Genomic DNA, 17316 nt, shown 5'->3' with positions numbered 1-17316 from the left:
ATCTGAGCTAGCTATGGTGCTAATGCAGTTGATGCAACAGGTGGTGCAAATATGTAACACCAGCATCTGATTAGGTGCTGGTGAGTGATGATGTCACCCAGACAACTATTTCCATGGCAACCCTGGTCAGATTGTTGAATGTCCTCTGGAAGGAGAAATGGAAGAACTGCTGTTGATTGGTTTATCCAATTGCTGCTGACACGCTGTACTATGGAAATGCTGCCTGGGTTTGGTGTACAAAGAGTTGCCCGGTGTGCCACAGCCATAAGGACTAGATGCTACAGCAGCTTTTTCATACAAGGACAGTGCCAAAATAGAACGCTCTGTGCCTCCTGACACAAAGCAGATTACAGTACAACAGTAATTACAGGATACCATAAATTATTATTACAATATCTAAAAACTTCTTAGGGCCAGCTGAACAAACAATAGATAATATAATTATTTACAACTGTTAGATTATTTAAAATGGCTTTTCCAAGGTTTTTGTGTCTCTTTTGCTTGTCCCCCTAATATTTGTCTAGCAGCTGTCCGAGGGACCTCTCAGCAGCGTCGAGGTCTGAAGACATGATGACTTCAAGGGCTAATTACATCACAGCATCCAGGACTGCAGATGTCACAACCAGGCATTTTCCTTCATGGCTCCTCCGTTGTCTTTAGCAGCTCCATCAGTGCCCCCACGGCTCCAAAATAACCCTGGAGAGAACACACACACACACACACACACACACACACACACACACACACACACATGCACTTCAAAATCTAGATGATTTTTTTTAACTATTCCACAACATTGATAGGAGAGAAAATAACTTGCAGTGCATTATTTATAGTGGAGCCTAATGCAAAAAATAGTTTTAAATTCAAAATTGGACATTAATAACTGAATGTGTATGTGCTTGCACACGGTTCAGATAGCAAATGGCGTGTTCTAGAAACAAGGCTCGGAACGGTCCTATGGACATGTATTACATGTAAATTACATTCACACTCTTATCAGACAGACAGGCAGACGCTTTTATCCAAAGCGATGTACAGCTGAGGGGTAGTTAGCTTGTATAGCATCAGGAGTCTAAGCCAGGGGTTTGAACCCCCGATCTCCAGCGGGAAAGCCGGCATTCATACCTACTGAGCTAAACAGCTCAGTTTAGCTCAGATAACATTATCCTTAAAGTGCAATGCAGTGCACAATCTCAGCTGGTCTCTGCCCAGTACATGGTTTTAAAAAATTCTGATTTAAGAGGTGCAGAGTAAAGTTGAAGAAGTTGATTCATTTCTAGAGCTGGAGGTCCATATACTCAATACAATTTATGGCAGATAATTACAGTTTTGTTGATAGACTATTATAGCTTTTTGAGGGAGTTGTTCCTTATCCACTGTGAGGATGTAGTATTGCTGTAAAGCCCCCTGAGGCAAATTTGTAATTTGTGATATTGGGCAAATACATATACAAATATATCATAAAAAAATATATAATACAAAAAAATACAAAAAAACAAAACAAAACAAAATGAATACAAATAAAACAAACAAACAAATAAAATAAAAATATACAAATCTACAAATAAAATTGACTTCAGTACTAACCTCTTGTTTCAGCTCCAGTTATGTTTCTTGTTGCAATAGTTTGGGTCTAGTACCAATTGTGTATTGAATCTGGTTCAAAGCTGATTATATTCTGTTCGGGCACTAACCTCATGTTCCAGGAAGAGGGCCCGCAGTTGTCCTTTGGACCAGTAGTCCATTGCATAGGCAAGCAGCTTGGTGGACACCGTGTTGATCCGCAGGAAGTTCCCAACAAAGACCACACGCTCAATTTTCTGATGGAGTCGGATGGAAATGAACATACTTAGCAAATCAATCATGCTTAATTTCTTTACTAACAAGTAAACACAAGAGGGGCTTTGTGCAGCACACAACTAAATTGTTTTTATATGCTTAAAAAAGCAATACAATATAGGAAAAAGACGTTTTCAAAGATGCATGGCAATATTCCCATCACAGCATAAAGAACTGTAATGTGGCTTTGGGCAGTATCATGAAAGCGGTGACAGTGGCTGGTGATTTCTGGGAATGTAACCTCGCTCAGCAGTGGGCAGGATGTTTGACAATGTAGTAACACTTGTGGCCAGAAGAGGACGATGTTGTACAGTTCATCTTGACAGCGTCACCTCTGGCTTTAACTGTGCACTTCCCATAAAACAATATAGCACTGTGTGTGTGTGTGTGTGTGTGTGTGTGTGTGTGTGTGTGTGTGCGCGCGCGCGCGTGTGTGTAAGTGTAAGAGAGAGGAAAAATATGTAAGTGAGGGAAACGGAGAAAGAAGAGAAAGTGTGCAGGAGAAAAAGAGAAAGAGGAAAAATAGCCTAAGAAAGTTGAATGGCTGAACGTGTTTACAGACTTATTCATGCACTTGACTTGGCCGTGGCGCTGTGTGCTGTGATAGCCCTGTACAATGCTGCTTGATTGCAATGCCACAAGGCAACACTGTAAAGAAGCTGACAGCAGACAGCAACAGTCCAGCGGCTCCACGCCAAGGCTGGCAGGCCTTGGTAGCGACAACAGAGTTCCACTTCCTCTGGGACAAGAGAGTTATGACATCACTCATTTAATGATGCTGAGGCAGATGCCTGGCTTTCAGTCCAGCTGTTGAAATCTTTCAAGTTATTCATCAGGTCATTCATTTGCCAATGAAAATGAAATTAAAATGAAAACCGTTGCATTTGCATTAGTATGGAGAAATAAGAACATTTGTCTGTGGTAATATTTCCGCCCAAAATCCCAAGTGTCCCAAAGGTAGTGATGTGTTTTCCATCATCACACATTGATTGGTCCACCAAAGAGCGTAGGTGGAACGAACGATCCTGTGTTTCTATTTTGTGGTGGACAAACTAGTGAGCGGTTTTGAAATGACTCCTGGGAAGTCAAAAAAGAACTAGAATCTTCAAGATTTCCCCTTTAAAGTTGCATAGGCACAAAAAGGCAGTGAAGTAAAATAAACATGTTTTCAACTCATTATATATACGTATATATATATATATATATATACACACACACAAACTTTTCATTTGACAACAGTTGTTTTCTTCATCAACTGCACTTATTGCTTGTTCCCATAAGAAAAAAAGAAAAAAAATATAGGCAGAAAATAATATAGGAAGGAATCTGTGTGTGTTTGTGTGTGTGTGACATTTTTGCATGTGTGACAATACCTCATTGACAGCACACATGCGTGCTATGGATCCTATGTTATTCGTAATGGTGACCAGCATGGCTCTTGCCAGGTCCTCCTTGCTGATGCTGTCTCTCTTCTCCTTGCTCATCATGTGACCAAAGCTGTATACCAAAAAAAAAACACCCAAAAAACAATGAACCAGATGTTAAAATAAGAAAATGTAAAACTGCATAACACACATACTGCAGAATTGAAATACATCAAATGTTACTCATCAAGGATTTTTAAATGATACAACAGATTAGTTCTCATTATAACTACCATTCTCTGAATTGTTTACGACGTGGATTCAACAAGGTGCTGGAAATGCTCCACAGGGTTATTGGTCCATGATGGTTTAAGACCATCATGCAGTTTCAACAGACATTTTGGCCACGCACATTTATCCTGCAAACCTCCTGATCCACCACATCCCAAAAATGCTTAATTGGGTAGAGATCCAGGGACTCTGCTGGCCGGTGGTAAAAACTGAAATTTATTGACGTGTTTCTGGTTACCCCGCTGAGAAGATGTGGGCTTCTGACATGCCACGCTGTCCTGGTGGAAGTGTGTCTGAACGAAAATAGGTCAACTTTTTCACTGGCCATGAAGGGATGCAGCTGATCAGCAACAATGCTGTGATATTCTCTTGCATTCAAATGATAGTCAGTATGAAAGTGCCTATTGTGTGCAAATAAAATATTTCTCACACTACCAAAACAATACCATCAGCTGGTACCTTTGACACCGAGCAGGATGGAACAATAGACTGATATATCCATAATTTCTTACACTATCATCAGCATGCCTTAAAGTCTCCCTCCGATGAAAATCAAGTTTCTAACCTTGTTAACATGTGGTGTTTAGGGTAATGTTACAAAACATCCATCCATCCATCTATTATCCAAACCGCTTATCCTAGTCAGGGTCGAGGGATGCTGGAGCCTATCCCAGCAGTCATTGGGCAGCAGGCGGGGAGACATCCTGGACAGGCTCTGCCAGGCCATCACAGGGTTGACACACTCACACCTAGGGACAATTTAGTATGGCCACCTGACCTATATGTCTTTGGACTGTGGGAGGAAACCGGAGCACCTGGAAGAAACCCATGCAGACACAGGGAGAACATGCAAACTCCACACAGAGGACAACCAAGGATGACCCCCAAGATTGAACAACCTCGGGGTTCGAACCCAGGACCTTCTTGCTGTGAGGTGACCACGTTAACCAGCAGATGTGTGTGTGCATGTGTGTGTGTGTGAGAGAGAGAGAGACATGGAGGGCGTGACAGAGACTTTCTATGGTGTTCATCCTAACGGCCAGTAGTTGCAGTTGGGGGGTGGGGAGATGTGAATTAAGGGCGGGGAGAATTTGCATATTCATAGTCTGGATTTTTTTCTTAATGAGGATGAGTAGATGTGATTTTAAGGATTTTAACAAGATAACTGAACTCATTTTGCAAAAAAAAAAAACAGACAATTTATTATATCAAACAGAGGATTTGATGTCTCAAAACATGACTGCAAGGGTCTTGAACTGAAATGCTATTGTCATTTGCATGCTTGTGGCCTTCTTATTAGGTTGAACAGGTCTTTCTGGTTCCCTAATCTGCCTCACTACCTTATCACCCCATAGTACTGCTGCTTACCGTACTCGGGACACAGACCGAACAGGGCGACACAGTTTCTTCACGTGTATTTGTTAACACTCTTTTCCTCAGGACAGCGTATCTACTTGGAGCTCTCGAGCTACGAGAATCGGTCATTAAGAGGAGAGGAAGACCGAGAGGGGAAGATTCTGAAGCGTTGAGGTAACTGAGACATGGATTGTTGAACAAAGGGTGTAGCAATGTTTTGTAAATCAAATTACTTGTTCTTGGCAGGGAGGATTTACTGAGTAAGAATGGAAGAATGGATTTGAAAAAGAACAGAAAACTAATTCTAAAATTTACCCCCCTTTTCCTCCCCAATTGTATCCGGCCAATTATTGTACCCTTCTGAGCCGTCCCGGCCCCTGCCCCCCCCCCCCCGATCCGGGGAGGGCTGCAGACTACCACATGCCTCCTCTGGTACATGTGGAGTCGCCAGCTGCTTCTTTTCGACTGACAGTGAGGAGTTTCGCCAGGGGGACGTAGCGCGTGGGAGGATCACGCTAATCCCCGCAGTCCCCCCCCCCCCTTCGAACAGGCGCCCCGAATGATCAGAGGTGGTGCTAGAGCAGCGACCAGGACACATACTGTGAGGGCAATTCATATTTGATGTTCGCTTACTTTTAATCTTTCACCATGACCTTACATTGCTAAGATAGATGCTTGAAGTCCACATGTAACAGAACAAAGGTGGTCTTATAAAGTGTCTTCTCCAGGTGTACAAATAAAGGCCTATTGTTAATTGTTGGCTGTATGGGAGACTCACTGAGTGTAGCAAGTCTGTACACACTAATTTCAGAAATGGCCTGGGTGGATGAGAGCTGGAAGACATGAGATAAGGAGGGGAAGAACAGACAACTGCCCTTTATGCTCGGTGCGCATTCAAGCACATGGGCTTGGATGTGTCTGTTCATGAACATATATTAAAATCGTGTGGCAATACTGTAAGAGATTTTTGTCTTGTTCCTCATTTCTGTCAGAGTGGAATTAATAATTGCCACGACACATACCCACATCCGGCTTCCCACCCGCAGACACGGCCGATTGTGTCTGTAGAGACGCCCGACCAAACCGAATATTTTGTTGTATTCTTACAACGAACTGTATTGTTACACTGAAATTTGTCGTCTGCATTTAACTCATCCTATTGTATAGGAGCAGTGGGCAGCTGCAGCGCCCAGGGACCAACACCAGTTCTTTCCATTGCCTTGGTCAGCGGCACAGGCAGGAGTACTAACCCTGACGATGGTGGGAGGAAACCAGAGCATCCGGAGGAAACTCATGCAGACACGGGGAGAACATGCAAACTCCACACAAAAAGGACCCGGGATGGCCTGGGGTTCGAACCCAGGACCTTCTTGCTGTGAGGCAACAGTGCTAACCACTGGGCCACCGTGCCGCCAAAAAATATATGCAATGACTGGACACAGCCTTCTCTACATGTGCATGTGCTCAAACGTATGTATGCCTGTGGTTTTATGTGTATGCACACCAACCTGGATGCCACCGCAGAGCCCTGCAGGCCAAACCGCTCATAGTCCCCGCCATAGATGTCCTTAACCAGCTTGTCAACGTTGGTGGAGTCGCCCTTGCTGGCCATCTCCAATGCCTCCTCGAACGTTTCACATCCTGTCAGGAGGCAGCAAAGCCCAAGGAATGTACCGCCACCCAAACTAATGGAGACAAAAAGAGAGAGCAAGAGGGACAGCGGGAGAAAGATAGAGCAAGCAAGCATAAAGAGTGTCAGAAAAGCAAGCTTCGATGACTTTTGATTTTGTTTTAACTCAAAAGAGACACAGAAGTGGCGCTTCAATTTCCTGTGAGGATTTATCAAACTTGTTTTACAAACCAAAATCCCATCTCTCTTCTTGACTCTTATTTTTCCAACATTTCTCTATTCCTTTGTCCTCGTTCTGTGAGTTCAAGGGATGCGTGGTGTACCGGGGCTAAGACCTTATTCTCCTTGATACTGGTTACTTGTACTTTTCATGATCTGGGAAGCTATGTATATTCTACCCTGGAAAGGGGGTCAAGTTTTCGCTAAATGACTAAAAAATGGTATATTTTGTAAAAGAAATTGCAGAAAGCTGAAGCATTTGTTGGTAGTGGTAGGGTAAGAGATAAGAGGAGGGATGTGCTACGCTAAAGGACCGAGGACGGGTGTTATTCTGTTGGTAATTAAGGGTCTTACTGAGTCTTCTGGGTTATGCTGAGAAGATGCAGTGTAATGATTATAAAGGCAAAATAAGATTAGCAATCTGGTGAACTTTAACCCCCCTGCTTTCCATACAGAAGAGGTAAAAGGTGAACGGTGCTGTACCCTTAACACACACAGCCTCTCTCAAACAATACCAAACACTTAAAAGGATCCATCATCACACCCTCCTTGTTAAATACACACACACACACACACACACACACACACACACACACACATGCACACACACACACACGTGCATGCGCGTGTGCACATACACACACACACACGCATGCACACACATACACACAGACAACGACAATGAACTCTGCCACCCCACCCAAATACTGCCAACAATGTGATGATTTAGTCCCTGTGCCTCGGGGGGTATCACCCTTTCAGAACATGGAGCAGACTCCATAACATAGCTTTGTCCTGAGGGCTGTATCTGTGTGAACTCACCCTTCCTGAACCTGTCTGTCTGTCTGTCTCTCTGCTTGCCTCTCTGACTGTCTGTCTGTCTCTTGTCTGTCTGCCTGCCTGCCTCTGTCTGCCTCTCTGTCTGTCTGCCTGCCTGCCTCTCTGTTTGTCTGTCTGCCTGCCTCTCTGTCTGTCTGTCTGCCTGTCTGAATTGAATGCAACGTTATGGATTTTTCAGATGGCAGTGAATCTGCGATATTGAAATGATGACTTTTCATGCAAGTATACATTACCACTTTAAAACATGATGGTTAAGATGTTTATTCAAATTTGCATTAAGTAAAAATCAGATTAAAAAAAAAAGATAATATCCCATTACTGATGCTGCCCTTAATGCTTCAAGGACTTCAACGAGCTGGGTTTAGTTTGGGGGACTTGTTTGTTTTAGTTTATTCTCTCTACCCTCAAAGTTGCTTGCAGTGCCACTTCCTCTCTGGTCCCTCCCCTCCTTCATCCTTATTGGTTGTTGGATCTAAAAGTGACATCGATAAGTTGTGTGATGCTGAAATTGGGTCCACAAAACTGAAATTGTTTCAGCCTTTCCATAGAGAACCAAAAATACTCAGTGTAACAAACAGCTCGTCTAATGGTAAAATGATAATAGGTGGCAGTAAAGCCATAGTATTGACTGACTGGTTTGGCTGACTGGTCTCAGACATGAAAACAGCAGCCTATCGTGTCCTATATGTCACTTGTTAGAGGATTGTTGACTGGCTGACATAATGGTAAGCTGCTTCATTTGTGGTCCTCAAAGGGGACCACAAATTCAGGTTTCCAAACTCCAGGTAGAGGTCGGCACGTAAGGTCAAGCTACAGGTCAGCACCTCTGGGGTGGGTAACAAGTCAATGTCTTGCTCACGAAAATTCAGCAGGTTGGATAAACCAGATTCCCCAGCTGAAGAACAGGGAAGCTTCCTTCAACCCACCGCCTTTTGCATGGCCAAATGAGTGACAGTAAAAAAAAAAAAAATTCTCTTTTTTCCCTATGACCTCTGGTATTGAGATAGAATAAAATAACTGACATCTATTCAGAAAGTACCTGACATTTCCCACAGAGACAGACACAAAGAATGTCTGTGTGTGTGTGTGTGTGTGTGTGTGTGTGTGTGTGTGTGTGTGTGTGTGTGTGTGTGTGTGTGTGTGTGTGTGTGTGTGTGTGTGTGTGTGTGTGATATTATGTAATACTTGGTTGGGCTGAATCACCGTGCAAGCTGTGACAGAGAGTCATGGAGGGTAGCATAATAGAAAGAATGACAAATTTGATAGATGGACAAAAATACAGATTATCTGATATGGCTACAGATCAACAGACTGAATAACTTGTAAATAACAGCATCTGCCATTGCCATGTGGTGCTGCATAGTTCAGTAGTCTGGTGAATGTGAGGCATAAACTGTAAAGCGCTGTGAATGCTCTATTGGGTAGAAAAGCACCATATAAATGCAGTCTATCGCCATATAAATGCAGTCTATCCACCACTTCATCATAAGATAAATTCAGAGAATGTATTAAACATACAACCATCTTTCTATTTCCCAACACCAATGGCTTGCAGGGGTCGCTGTCTCTCCTATCTCCAGCTGTTTGGTTTGTAGGCTTCTTGCTTAATATACTTTAATACAAAATAAGGCAATATAATTAATATAGCTCAGTATAATACTAGCCTGTATAGTTTTGTAAAGAAATAACTGCATTTTAAATCAAATGAAGCAGAGTAACAGGCTGTGCAGTAAGTATAGTTTAGTATATAACGCACTGTGCAATTTGTAACGTTTATTATAGCTGCAAAGCCTCACGAAGAAAGCATAAATCTCACATTCAGTTCGCTATGAGATATACCTCTGGAAAGGATACACTGAGATTTGATTGTGCCCAGCCGCTCAAAAGCTGGATCAGCAAACTATACACAGAATGGTTTAAAGGATGACAACAACGTGCAGCGCATTGCCATCGTTTGAAAATGACAACAATGGCTGCACAAGGAGAGGTCAGCCTCAATGCTGCTATGGAATTAGTTTTGTGAAAGTCATTTACAAAGATGGCAAGAATCACGTACAGATTTAACTGCTGTGACTCTGACTCATTAAAAGCTGATCGAATCAGCAGCAATGTCATTTTGATCTATGCCCATTGATGACACCCCTAACAAAAACGATATCCTATTGAGCTTGCTATACCACAATGAGCAAAGCAATAGCTACGGGCTGTATAGTTAGTGTAGTCTTGATAGTAACAAACCTTTACAGTTATCAGTAGTTATACTGTATTCAAAACCGTATATTTGGGTCATTATTCACCGGATTTATATATATTTCCGTTAATGTTTCTGACCAGTATTCTGTTCTATTCTTTATTTATATTATTTGTATTATATTTATATTATATATATTATTCATTATTATATTTATTATTTATCATTAGTATTCTGTTGTGAATAGTGGAAAGTACAGATCCACAGTCTGTCGAATTTTTCCTATTTGAGAACTTTAATTTCTACTGTCCGCACAAACGAGACCTACAACTCCTTAAATTCTGTTTTAATGTTGGCTTATTTGTCCATGACTCATCCACAAGACAGATTCCTTGTTTGTGCAAAATCACTTGGCAAATTAAGTCAGATTCTAATAATATCTTGCTTTCTTCTCTTCCTTATCCCCTCCTTCCTTCCTTCCTTCATTACTCCCTACTCTCCTCCCTCACCTCGTCCCAGTGACGCGTTTGTAGTTGTCCTGCGAGTACACAGCCAGTATGGAGACCCCGGACCCTATGTTGACCAGCAGCATGGGGAAGGGGTTGTCCAGGCTGCAGGGTGCCTTGACACAGCTCTGGGTGTCTGAGGGGTTCTGGAAGTAGTAGCACTCAGGGTGGCCGTTGAAACCTGCGCGGTCGACGAACAGCAGCCCACGGATCAGGCAGTCCAGCTCATCCAGCTTCAGCAGTTCCAGGTCAGCCATCTTACAGCAAAGAGAAGAGGGAGAGGTGTTCAGGAAAAGGCATGTGTACCCTTGCATGGATGCATGCACACCAAGAATAAACAGACAGGTAGGTACGCATACACACACACACATATACATATACACATACACACCATTAGACACTCAGACATACCCACACAGCCAGGTAGACATCCACGAAAAAATGAATAACCATTTTCTGCCACATGAGTAGCTAAAATCTATCAACAATTTCCAAAAAGTTTGAAAAAACAGGCAAGGTTGTTTAGTTTAAGTGTTTTCTCAGTCCTCCGAGGCACAGGTTTGACAGTGTATGAGAAGTGCATGGTCTGAAAACAGTTAAAATGGTCAGTGTTTTAATAAACCCTTGACTTGGCTCTTTTTGTAATGTCAGCTTGGTTTATAGTGTAATGATCTGGGGGAGCTGGCTGTGTAGATTGAGCAAGAAAAAAGCTCAATTAACAGACAAACGGATAGCTGGACAGAGACACAGACGGACAGTCAGAGAAAGACATACAGAGTTCATGTTACCGTGTGTGTGTGTGTGTGTGTGTGTGTGTGTGTGTGTGTGTGTGTGTGTGTGTGTGTGTGTAAAATTATGACAACTGAATGGACTCGTTCACTGTGCCACCAGACTTTAAGCCAAGGAACAGAACAATTCATTCTATCAAAGAAAGACAGTAGGAAGTATCAAAGAAGGTTGCATCAGTTCATCTGGACACAGTGTTTATTGACAGATACGTTTCGCCTCTCAACTAAGTAACATCTTCAGTCTAAACTGACTGCAGGTATCCCCACCCCTTATAACACAAACAATACAGTATTGTTTATAAGGGGTGGGGATACCTGCAGTCAACGTATCTGTCAATAAAAGTTGTATCCAGATGAACTGTTTCAACCTTCTTTGGTTTTCTTACCTGGATTATTGAGCATGCCTCAAGACACAGTAGGAAGGAAGACAGACAGGCAGACAGAGAGACAGACCAGCATATATAGAGGCAAGCAGGCAGACATAGATCAACAGACAGACATGCAGGCAAGCAGACAACGGCACCTCGGCGGTTGTGCCAGTTAGTCGGTTAGTTCTCCTCCTTCTTCCGCTCTATTACTAAATTAAATATTCTGAATGGTTCTGTGCTTTTCTATCAGTTTTATATATCAGAGAGGGATGCTAAGATTTTCATTGGGAGTGACAAAGAAGCAAAAGACAGGATTAGGAACGAGTATGTTAGAGGGTCAGCTCAGGTTGGACGGTTTGGAGACAAAGCAAGAGGCAAGATTGAGATGGCTTGGACATGTGTGGAGGAGAGATGCTGGGTATATTGGGAGAAGGATGCTGAATATGGAGCTGCCAGGGAAGAGGAAAAGAGGGAGGCCAAAGAAGTTTATGGATGTGGTGAGAGAGGACATGCAGGTGGCTGGTGTGACAGAGGAAGATGCAGAGGACAGGAAGAGATGGAAACAGATGAGCCGCTGTGGGGACCCCTAACGGGAGCAGCCGGAAGTAGTAGTAGTAGTTATAGCAGAGAGGGAATGAGAAGAAAAACTGAGAGAGGATGACAGCAGACAGAAGTTATGAGCAGCCACATAATGTGGGCAAGACAGCCTGCCAGACAGACAGAGAAAGAGACTAACCATCATGCAAGCAGAAAGATTGTCAAACAGGTTCACAAGAAGTTTGGCAAACAGATGGACTCTGATAACTTCAGCACATTTAGCACAAACTCATTCCATCTTTTCTCTTGTCTTTCTTCACAACCCTACAATCCACAATCCTGTTATCCTTGGGGATTTTAACACAGCAAACCTCAGCCACAAACTGCCAAAATACAGACAGCATGATAAATGTCCCACCAGAGACTAAAACACTTTGGATCATTGCTACACAATATTAAAGGATGCCTATTGCTCTGTCCCCCATGCAGCCCTGGGACTCTGATCATTGTCTGAGTCATCTTATCCCAACCTACAAGCAGAAACTAAACTCTGCAAAGCCCATGGTTAAAACTGTGAGGAGCTCCAGGCCTGCCTTGACTGCACTGACTGGAGTGTTTTTGAGGCTGCATCTACAGACCTGGATGAACTTACTGACACTGTGACATCTTACATCAGCTTTTTGTGAGGACATGTGTGTGCCCAACAAAACTTTCTGTACCTTCAACAACAATAAGCACTGGTTCACAGCAAAACTCAGGCAGCTTCGTCAGGCTAAAGAGGAAGCCTACTGGAGTGGAAATAGGATCTGGCACAACCAAGCTAGAAATACACTCAACAAAAGAGATCAGAGTGCCAAAAGGTGCTACTGTGAAAAGTTGAAAAACAGGTTTTCTGCCGACGGCCCAGCATCAGTCTGGAGTGGTTTGAAAGACATTACCAACTACAGCAGACCCCCCCCCCCACACACACACACACACACACACTGCATGGAACCATCAACTGGCTGATGATCTAAACGGGTTTTACTGCAGGTTTGATAAGCGTACTTTCACACCCCTCACCCTCTACGGCCACAACACACAAGAAATCGCATCCTCGACCAGCCCCTCTCCCCTCCTCATCGAACCCCCACCCATACTCAGGATCTGTGTTGAGGACGTGCGCCAGCTTTTCCAGAGACAGAAGGACCAGTAAAGCAGTTGGTCCGGATGGCGTGTCACCCCCCTGTCTCTAAGTCTGTGCTGACCGGCTGGCCCCCATTTTCACACTGATCTTAAACAGATCACGGGAGCTGTGCGAAGTCCCCTCCTGCTTCAAGAGCTCCACTATCATCCCGGTCCCCAAGAAACCCCGTATCACAGGATTAAATAACTACAGGCCCACTGCCCTAACGTCTGTGGTCATGAAATCCTTTGAGAGACTGGTGTTGACCCATCTGAAGGAACTCACAGGCTCCGTGCTCAACCCCCCTGCAGTTTGCCTACTGAGCAAACAGGTCAGTGGAGGATGCAGTCAACATGGGATTTGCACTACATCTTCTAACACCTTGACTCCCCAGGGACACGCACAAGGGTCCCGTTTGTGGACTTCAGCGCAGCGTTCAACACCATCATCCCAGATATCCTCTACTCCAAACTCACCCAGCTCACTGTACCAGCCCTCACCTGCCAGTGGATTAAAAAACCCTCTACACAAATGACTGCACCTAAGGAGACCTGTCCGTTAAATCCCCGAAGTTTGTGGACAATACAACCATCATTGGCCTTATCCGGGACGATGACGAGTCTGCAAATAGACGGGAGGTTGAACAGCTGGCCCTCTTGTGTGGCCATAACAACCTGGAGCTGAACATGCTCAAAACTGTGGAGATGACAGTGGACTTCAGGAGGACCCCCCTAACACTGCCCCCCCTCACCATACTCAACAGCACGGTGTCTACAGTGAAAACCTACAGATTTCTGGGTTCCACAATCTCCCAGGACCTAAGGTGGGCATCCAACATAGACACAATCATCAAAAAGGCCCAGCAGAGGATGTACTTTCTCCACCAGCTCAGGAAGTTCAACCTGCCTCAGGAACTGTTGATTCAGTTCTACACTGCAATAATCCAGTCTGTCCTCTGCACATCCACCACTGTCTGGTTTGGATCGGCCACCAAACAGGACAGGGACAGACTACAACGGACAGTTAAGTCTGCAGAGAAAATCATTGGTGCCAACCTGCCCCCCAGTCAGGACTTATACACCTCCAGACTCAGGAAACGGGCAGGCAACATCACTGCAGACCCATCACACCCTGGTCACAACCTGTTCCAACTCCTCCCCTCTGGTAGGCGCTACAGAGCAATGTAAACCGAAACAACCAGATATAAAAACAGTTTCCGCGGGCTGTAATTCAAATTAACACTTAACATTGTCAAATAAATCCAACATTTTGCATATACTGTACTGTACATTGTACATGGTACTGGTACGCTCTGTCATGTCCATCTACCTCAGGCATGTATGTAAGTCAAGTCAACTTTATTTGTACAGCCTAATATCACAAATGACAAATTTGCCTCAAGGGGCTTTACAGCAACACGAACATCCTGTCCTTAGGATGTTATGTTTCAAATCAAACAACGATGTGCACACAATGTACAAGATAATAAAGTAGGAGGGTATAGACTAATGTAAGTAACCTGCTAACATTCATTTCAGCATCTCTGATATATTCTCTGCACCGCTGCACTTTATTGCCTCTTATTTCGCCTGTATATCGTAAATTCTTGTGTTTAATGAAGATCTATGTTAAGTACACTGAGACAGCCACGAAACCAGAGCCAAATTCCACGTGTGCAAACCTACATGGTCAATAAACATGATTCTGATTCTATCTGATAAAGCAAAAGCTGACACACACACTCACTCACACACTCACACACACACACACACACACACACACACACACACACTCATAAAATGAAAGGCTTTCTCTCCCTGCTTCTCCGTCTTATTTACATCAACACAAACCCGACCCTCGGCCCCTCACCGTGCGAAAGTCGTTCTCAAACTTGTAAGCTCCGCCTCCAGTAGCGCTGAGCATCGTGTGCAGGCTGGAGAAGTTCTTGTCGCGCCCCATCTGGATGAAGCGGTGCATGGCCTGCGTGGGGAATCTGATGAAGTGGAGGTTCCCCGTCCGTCCGCACATGGTCAGGTTCCTCAGCTCCAAGTGGACATCACGGACACCCGTTTTCCCTGGGATGTTTCAGAGTGGATTTAATGAGGAAAGAAATTAGCCATGCTTCCAGCTGGATGTCAAGTGAATTTCAAGTGAACTTGTGAATAGTTGAAAAAAATTCAAATATGCACCAGTGGTGTTTCCTTTTGATTTTCTTTTTGTTTAAGCACAGGATATGGAGAGATGATGTGGATAAAAACATTCAAGAGAAGGACACAAAGGTGGATGAGAATTCCTTTGCCTCTAATAACTTTTAAAACTTCCTTTTCCAATAGTCTTTCAATCGTGCATGTGTGGCTGTGTGTGTTTATGCGTGTGTACCATAGGCCACATTGGAGGTGAGGTAGCGGCGAATGGACTTGAGGTTCTCTACTTCCTCCTGTTCTTCCTCTGCAGTTATGTCAACGGGCTCGAAGTAAACCAGCTTCACCAGAGTTCCTCCAATGTCCATACCAAACCAAGGGAAGGCTGAAAAGAGCGACATAGGGAAATGTTATATTCTTTTAAACTTATTTCAGTTGTAACAGGTTAAAAAAAAAGAAGGTTATACTACTAGCTACCGTCATCAAACCCTCCATAGTATAAACCATACGACCAGGGAGAAGAGGGTGAACGCAAGAGAGAGATGGTAATTCTTGGGAATTGGTTTTCGCTGGAAAACAAGTCACACAAAAGTAGTCTATTAAACCACACACAAATAGGAATACAAACTAAAAAAGAAACACAAAATACATTTTTGAATGAATGTTGGCTGAAGGTGTGGTGGGATTTCCCAGACATTTTTGCACACCTTCCAACAAAACAGCATTTTTTATTTATTTTTTTTACAAAATTTTTGTTCAGCTAAGTTCACATGTAGTAAATAAATAGAAACTGCCGACCAGCTCCCTGGCTACCGGTAGAGTTGTCCATTTTAAGGCAATTATAAGCACAGCTGGAACACAGTACTGACCCAATTACTTTGTGTGAAATGGCCTATTGCATAAAACATTATCGACCAGGAAATTCCGAGCAATGGTCAAAGAATAATTCTCTCCTCTCTCATCGACTGCCAACATGCTCTCAACATCTGCCTGTTCAACGGTGGACAGTGGAAGACGGTGGCTGTGCTGACCCGCTGTAAAAGTATATGAATGAATGTGTGCCATGATGGTGTTCATAAAGGTTTAAACCTTCCCGTGATGAAGATTTAAGAAAAAGAGAATCAAAAATAAAGAAAATTAGAGAGGGCAAACAGTCACAATGGTGTGGTGCATGCATTAGCACACCAGGACCTACATCATATGTACACCGTGTCTGACTTCTGCCTTTTCATAAGACCATTTTCTTTAGAAAACGGTCTTATGAAAAGGCAGAAGTCTTTCATCAGACCGTTTTCTTTAGAAAACGGTCTGATGAAAGGGGAAATCAGAATGTTCTGATGTGTTCAATTCAATTTCATGAAATTTATACATTCCTGCACATGTTGTTTTCACCATATGCAGAGGTTTAAAAACAAGGGACACAGGTGCCCAGCAAAGCCCAAGAGCAGAGACTGTACCTTGAGTAGTCAAACTTCAAAAGGAATCCTTTGCGATTTGAAAACCATCACCAGTGCAACCCGGAATGACCCATCCCGCCTTGACATTGAAGGGTTTCTACAAGTTTACTCCATGTTTTAGAAGTGGGCTAATGCATGTGGAGTAGGTCTGACTTTTCTGTTTTGCGCCACTGCTGCAGGGCTGAGTGAGGTGGAGAGGAGCAGTGCGATGAAATAAGAGCTTCAAACAAGATAAAATCTATCGCAGCCCCTTGTGATAACATAAGGGGGGGGTGCTTTGAAACAGACTTGCAGTCTCTCTATTTCTCTGCTTCTCACCTTCCCCATTTATTCCTCTTACTTTACTTTCTTACTCTCTCCAACTCCTCTTTCTCTTCTCTCCTCTCCTCAACCCACATCTCATGACAGTGTTTGCCGAGCAGAGCTGTGATTTGGTCTTGCCATAGAGACTGGTAGAGGTTTTTTTTAGGGAAATGTCAGGAAACCTCTCAGCCAAGCAGTTATACTGTTACAATTTCATTTAGCACACTTTTATCCAAAGCAACGTACATCTGAGAGGTAATACAACACAAGCAAGGACCTAGTCAGGAGGCGGCAATGCAAGTAAGTGCCAAAAAACTA

General features: G+C 43.5%; 1 protein-coding gene across 1 annotated transcript in view; it reads right to left on the bottom strand.

The window, feature by feature from the left end:
• Window positions 1–574: 574 nt before the first annotated feature.
• pank1a (pantothenate kinase 1a) overlaps window positions 575–17316 on the bottom strand; it is a 34825-nt gene continuing 18083 nt past the window's right edge. The window contains exons 2-8 of the mRNA XM_056292163.1: window positions 15477–15623; window positions 14967–15172; window positions 10243–10496; window positions 6362–6538; window positions 3216–3339; window positions 1698–1823; window positions 575–696 (exon numbers count right to left, since the gene is read on the bottom strand). Of these exons, the coding sequence (XP_056148138.1) occupies window positions 637–696; window positions 1698–1823; window positions 3216–3339; window positions 6362–6538; window positions 10243–10496; window positions 14967–15172; window positions 15477–15623 (1094 nt within the window). The 3' untranslated portion in view covers window positions 575–636. The remainder of the gene's footprint in view (window positions 697–1697; window positions 1824–3215; window positions 3340–6361; window positions 6539–10242; window positions 10497–14966; window positions 15173–15476; window positions 15624–17316) is intronic.

The sequence above is a fragment of the Lampris incognitus genome, chromosome 13 (assembly GCF_029633865.1).
Source record: "Lampris incognitus isolate fLamInc1 chromosome 13, fLamInc1.hap2, whole genome shotgun sequence".
Classification (NCBI taxonomy): domain Eukaryota; kingdom Metazoa; phylum Chordata; class Actinopteri; order Lampriformes; family Lampridae; genus Lampris; species Lampris incognitus.
Note: the sequence above shows the minus strand (reverse complement) of the source record. Positions and strands in the feature narration are given on the sequence as shown.